Raw genomic sequence first — 6,704 nt, 5'->3', positions numbered from 1 at the left:
AACCCACTAACTCACACTAACAGCCCTAGCGCTTCTGGGGCCTCTCCAGCTGTGGAAGGCTTGGCGAATTGGACACGGTGTATGCACTCTCTCAAAAACACAAAACAAATTGCTTTCCAAAGAACACGCAGGAACAGAAAGAGACTTTTTCCGACTAACTTGTTACTTTTTTTCTTGGAGTCAACGTGGCACCTGTTGACATTTCTGGGTCAGTTTAGCTGAGATTATTCTGTCAGCCAAATGGATTGTTAAAGATGGGGGATGAGGGAGGGGATGAGCCAATGAGGGATTTGTTTAGTTAGTTGATATTAGAACACACTGTGACCGAGACACAGAGTCCTTGAAGTGCTGTTATGGTGGATCAGAATCTTCTTGCTCTGGGCCAAGGGGTTCACACAAACAATTTCTCTCCCAATCATCTCTCTCTCTCTCTCTCTCTCTCTCTCTGTCTCTCTCTCTTTGTATCACTCTCTCTCTCTTTCTCTCTCTCCCAATCATCTCTCTCTCTTTTTTCTCTCTCTCTCTCTCTCTCTCTCTCTCTCTCTCTCCCTCTGCCTTTAATCATTGTCTCTCAATCCCCTCTGTGTTACTGTGACATGTTTGGTTAATGTACCTGCTCTTTGTTTTTCTTGGGCCTTTAAATGAATAGTGCATTTGGAGTGGTCCGTGCAGCACTGTTAGCATTGAACAGTTTCAATAAAAGGGCCCTGTATAATCCCATTAGTCCCATTTAAGGGTGACTTACCCCATCCCTTAATGGGAATGGCTGTATCTGCAGACCCTCCCAGTGTCCGTGATCGCACAACAACAGTCTACCACAACACTACAACGACACTGTGACTCATCGAGTACATCATGTCACCTGAAACGCCAATTCCCCAAAACAACATTGGCATTTATTGAGCATGACTTGAACCATAATTACGGTGTCTTACCTGTACTTTGTCTGTGTTTTTTATACTCACTCCCAGTTTTTATGGGCTCATAGTATGAGAAAATTAATCCACAATATTCAGCCATGCTTAATGGACACGTTTGATTACCACTAGGAAGCCATCCTGTTTGTTCTGTCTGATGGAAATCAATAAGGCAGAAAGCCAAGGGAGAGCTGACATGCTGGCTGAATGACTGGATGGCTCACTGCTGGCTAGTCACTAATTAAGGCAAGGAGGGAGGGGAGGGGGGAGGTAAGGGAGGATTTCTGAAGCACAGTAGATAGATGATCACAGGCTGTATGTATCATAAATCTGTGGGAGATTGGGGATAAAAAGCCATGGCAGTTTGTTTTGTAATCACTTCATTAGCTCACTCCTCCCTGCTATGTGGATGTGTCTCTGCTGGGCTAGAGCATTGGTGTTGCACACCATGAGTAGAACATTGTCTTCCTTCCATTCTGGTATATTTGATCCATGCTGGGTGTATAATGGCATGGGTAGGCTATCCTATTTCCTGTGTTGTTTGGTGTTTCTGCTCTTGGAGATGGATTTCAGGTTACAATGGACCTCTGGAGTTGTCAGTGGTTGTGTGAGTGTGAGCGCTAAGCCACGCCCCAAAATAGAAATTGTCCAATCATATCACAGCAAAAGTCACTACAGGCAGAAAACTCGGACAAACAACTCGCTAATATCTGATGGTGAAAAGCTTCTAGACGGAATATTCTTGTCATCTTAAAAAAAAAAAAAAAAAAAAAAAAAAGTCTATTACTTGCTGTGGTAAATCAGAAATCAGAAATGTGCCAACTCCCGCCATTGTAAGTCATTGAATGTCATTCAGTCACGGTCGGTCAGCCAGTCACTGTCAGTGAAGCGTTGTTTGTTTGTCCGAGTTTTCAAAGGGGGCGTGGCTTAGCGATAGGTCCATTGTTTGAGCCTGAACACTGGTTGTTTAACTTTAGCTACAGTCTGCATTTATTAGCCTACAGGACTGAAATTAATTATTGGGAATAACCCCTAGAGATGAACCGTCTTGTTTTCAAGGGGGTCCGCGAAGACAAAATACAGAATTATTCTGTGTTTGATAATCTTATAACCAAGGAAGCATTTGTTGAACTGAAATTGCTATTTTATTTTTAAATGTTAAATGTTATTTTTTACAAATCACAGAAAAATGTATCTCATGATTTATGCATATGTACTTGGGTGGAGCCCCCATTGAGCATATTCCCGCTTATAAATACCTGGGCATTATACATACTGTATCTGGGTATTTGGCTTGACAAAGAGTTGACATTTAGAAAACAGATGGAGGAGCCTGTTAAAAAGCTGAGATTTAAGGTGGGCTTCTTTTATAGGAATAGGTCTTGCTGAACAGCAGAAAATGGATTGTGCAATTAACCTTCATGCCAGTGCTTGATTTTGATGATATCATCTACCAGAATGCAGCAGCCACTTCTCTAAACCTTTGGTGCCATCTACCATAGTGCCCTTCGCTTTCTCACAGGTTCAAGTTTCAAGTTGTATTGTTATGTCACATTACACAAGTGTAAGAGAGTACAATTCTTAGGTTTCAGTTCCTGACATTGCAGCACAAGACAATAAGGCAATAGGCATAATGTTTTTTAAGATAAAAAAGTGACAATAGTACAAGACATAAGTGACAAATAAGACAGGATACAATTAGCAGTACAAATAATTAAATAAATAAATAGTACAAGAGATACAGCTGTAGTGGTAATACTCATCATTGCATCGGAGAGGTGATCTTGACCTTGTTAAAGTCCGTAGATCGCACCATTACTCCCTTTTTGTGTACAAATCCCTACTGCATAATCTCCCAGCTTACCTCACTTCATTATTCAAGTATAAGAACAAAGGTTGCCAAAGCCGTTCTCAGCGTTGGTTAAATCTTGAGTTTCGTCAGGTCTCCACCGAATTCACTAAATCCGCTTTTTGTTTTGGTGTACTTTACTGCTGGAACGAAAAAAATCTACAAAATCCATTCCAGTTTGTTGTTCTTGTGCAGTTTGTGCAATTTAAAATGATTGATTGAGGACCTCTTTGGAAGAAAAATGTGGTAGTTTCTCTTGATTGGGTTTTATAAATGTTGTAATTTTGTGATGGAAAATACCACTATAAATTGTGTGTATGCAGTGCTCCTTTGAAGAAGACATCTTAGAGTGACAAAAACATGTCATTTCATTTGAGCTGCGGGTGGGCAGGAGGTATGTTTGTAAATGAATTTGATCAAGCTTGGAAGCCATATTGAGTCCCTCTTGAATCAACAAACATGTTTTGATTTCTCTCTGTAATACTAGCCATCTAGCAAAATGACCCAAAATAATGATTATTATCAGGTGTTAAAATGCAAACAACTTCAACTTCATGAAGGGTTATCACTCCCCTTGTCCTTTCTCATACTGTGTGCCCTTTCAACACCTGATCCAGCATGATGCCTCAGGATGACAGGTCACATTCCTACGCTTCCTGTAGGACACTCGTTAATAAATCATCGAACACTGTGATCAACCTGGACTGTTATTACTGCAGGCAGGGTTTTTGACGTCACTGTGTTTGCCTCCATACACCTGCATGGCTCTCCGCCTATCTAACACCGTGTGCTGCCAACCTTGGGATTATCTCTCAGTGTCTGTCCTTCTACTGGGGGATGCTGCTCATGAATCGCTAAACAGGCTGCGCTGCAATGATGCTAATCTCAACCTCACTGAACGCAGAGCCCCTCTACTAAAGGCTGAGCACAACATAAACCTTCAGAAAGACAACACCTTCAGAAAGACAACATTCTTCTTTTTTTTTTTTTTTACTAAAGCCCACCCTCTGCCACCCTCTGCCTTTTTTTTTCTTTTTCTTTTTTTTGCACAATAGAAAACCGCAATTAACTTTTTGGAACTGGAACTTCTTGAACACTTTTCATTCTCGTGTGGTTGAATGAGAGTTGCCATTAGAGTGATTATGATTGGCCTGTGAAACCAAACAGGGCATGCTTATGTTATTTCAGCACCATACCATTTTGGTCAAATTAACTTTTAATCGTGAGCATTATATGTGTTTATGATGGCAGAGGCCCCATATCATGAGCTTCCATGAATGATGAGTGGCCCCTATTGGTCAATAGGGGCATTGCAGGGACAGATTAATTTCTGGGACTCGAGCAGACCGATTGTGGCCAGCATTTATCTGTCTGCTAAATAGTGTGTGTGTGTGTGTGTGTGTGTGTGTGTGTGTGTGTGTGTGTGTGTGTGTGTATGAGTGCGTGCGTGCGTGTGCGTACATGTGCATGTGTCTATGACTGTCCGTGCTCTCTGTATGAGTGAGAGAGAGGCAGTAGTGATTATATATACGGCGTTCTCCGATGTTTTCCAGCGATGCCAGCGGAGAGCGCGGCTGAGAGGAAGGCGGGCACTCACCCCCTGCACACCGGCCTGATCCTGGGCATCCTCATGGTGATGCTCATCATGGCCGCCGCTGTCCTGATCACCGTCTACATCTACCACCACCCCACCTCGGCCGCAAGCCTCTTCTTCATCGAGGTGAGCGTTGACCCCTCTCTATCTTCATCACCTTAGAACAAGACCAAAAAATAACGACAGCGTATCCCCACCCCCCACCCCCATCATTAAAAGTTTGGCCGTGGCTAAACCATAGAGTAAATGTTTCAATGTTTATGTTTATTTGTAAAGGGACAATGGATATTAAATGGACATGTCAAATGTAAACAAAGCCAGATTTAGCCAGAAGGCTAATTTTCATCCATAGTCCCTGGGCAGTTATAAAAAAGCTTCCTAGAAAGATTAAAATAACATAGTAACACACAGTAAAAAGCGTACATAGCAAACTTAATACTGCAAGTGTGTCTTCTGTTAAAGCTATGATTGATTTGTTTGACCTTCAAACTTGTGTCTTAGCTTTGACTTCTCAACAGTACAAAAGGTAGCTAGCTTGTTGATGTAGCAGTCCCCCTCCTGCCCTCATGTATTCTTCAGTTGCCCTCATGTATTCTTCAGTTGCAGGGACCTTTATATCTCTTTAGAATGCCAGACAGGTCTACGCTGGCCTGAGGGTAGCACTCATAACAAATCTTGTGGGGAATCGTTTCTCAGTCTGTCCGTGGCTATGATGAGTGCTATCCAAAACCTATCTCAGCAGATCCCTCACTCCAAGGTCAAGCTGTACATCTGCCGGAAAAATCGACTCTGGCATTTCGTCTTTTGAGTTCCAATAACACACTACTAGACAGATTGTGGCTTTCAGTCCCCTCTGAAAAATACACATTTACATTTAAATACACACTGTCTGTTTCAGATCTTCTTGTACATTTCTACACATCGTTCATTAAGCTTTATCCTTCGGTTTTCCTCAGTCGTAAAAATGCACGGTAGCGTTCACGGCGAGCGGTAAAAAACACACTGACTTATGTGTGTTGATAGATGCCTGCAAATGGCTGGAGGATGAATTGGTTCACTTTCATTTGTGTGGTTTGGAGAGTGTACCGTAATAGGACTTGATTAATGCTCAAACATCTCTACAAAATAAGTTCCAAAGATATCATCTTCAAGGTCAGATTCAGACAAAGACTCCTCTATCCCTATAATCCCCTGACAGGCAGATTCTACACTGGCATGATCCTCTCTCTGGGTTTAGTACATGGTGTATATCAAACAGCGAGACTATGAATTAATCTGCTAACTTTTATGTTCCTAATAAATCTGTTTTCAGAGTTGCATCCCTAAGAGGTTTCCAACTCAGGAAATGAATAAATCCCTCCGTCTCCGAACCGTGATACAATGTGCTTGTGTATTACTTACTGGTCCCCATCCATAGTCCAAAAAAGCATTGTTCCGACTGAGACTCCAGCACACAGGGGACTGCCTGTGTGCTCAGGGCAGTGGCACAGCTGACCCTGGACCCTTCCCGTAGTTCTTTAATCTGAGACCTCTAATGACACCCTCGACCTTTGACCTCTGACCCCCTCTCCTCTGCTCTGTCCCCCCCCCCCCCCACCAGAGACGTCCCAGCAGGTGGCCGGCTATGAAGTTCCGCCGGGGGTCGGGTCACCCTGCCTACGCCGAGGTGGAGCCCGTGGGCCAGGAGAAGGAGGGCTTCATCGAGTCTGAGCAGTGCTGAGACGGGCGGGGGGTGCACCCGTACCCACACACACACACACACACACACACACACACACACACACACACACACACACACACCCCTCCAACACCACCACCCCCCTTCCCCCCCTCCACGCCCCCCCCCCCCCAATGGGACCTGACCACCAGTACTGCCCCCAAACAGACAGATCTTCAAGGATCCCGGGGGGGGGGGGGGGGGGGATGACTGACTGACGCTGTTGTCCTCTTGTTTTGTTGAATTAAAATAAAAAACGCTCACTGTAAAGATTGTCAAATGAAATGATGATGATGAGAAAAAATCGATGGGAAAATGGCACCCTGAGATCCTATAGGTCTCTCTGGTGGAGCTCTACGAGAGGGCCTGGCGGTGCCTGGTTGGACTACCATAGTGAACCCTGCGTCGTCCATCAGAGTCTGTGTTAGACCCCGCATGGAGAGAGTCACTGCTGAAAGCTGATCTGAGAACCACTGAACAAAGGGCCACTGCCAGAGGAACTTCTGGGCTTGTAGGAACCCCCGCCCCCCCCCCCCCCCCCACCTGAAAACTGATCTCACTTCAGTTCATCATCCAGGTCCTCAACACCCTGGATCTCAGGCGGGAAAGCGTCTAAATGACTTATTG

At 44.2% G+C, this 6,704-nt stretch overlaps 1 protein-coding gene across 1 annotated transcript in view; it reads left to right on the top strand.

Annotated features, from left to right (window-relative positions):
• The window catches only part of plxdc2b (plexin domain containing 2b), a gene marked incomplete at both ends in the record, with an annotated part of 99,574 nt that extends 93,494 nt beyond the window's left edge, over positions 1-6,080 (top strand). Inside the window, 2 exons of the mRNA XM_080542712.1 lie at positions 4,320-4,486; positions 5,961-6,080. Coding sequence (XP_080398838.1) covers positions 4,320-4,486; positions 5,961-6,080 — 287 coding nt within the window. The remainder of the gene's footprint in view (positions 1-4,319; positions 4,487-5,960) is intronic.
• Between the last annotated feature and the right edge of the window lie 624 nt (positions 6,081-6,704).

Source organism: Nansenia antarctica (assembly GCF_963989245.1).
Source record: "Nansenia antarctica genome assembly, chromosome: 12".
NCBI lineage: Eukaryota > Metazoa > Chordata > Actinopteri > Argentiniformes > Microstomatidae > Nansenia > Nansenia antarctica.
Note: the sequence above shows the minus strand (reverse complement) of the source record. Positions and strands in the feature narration are given on the sequence as shown.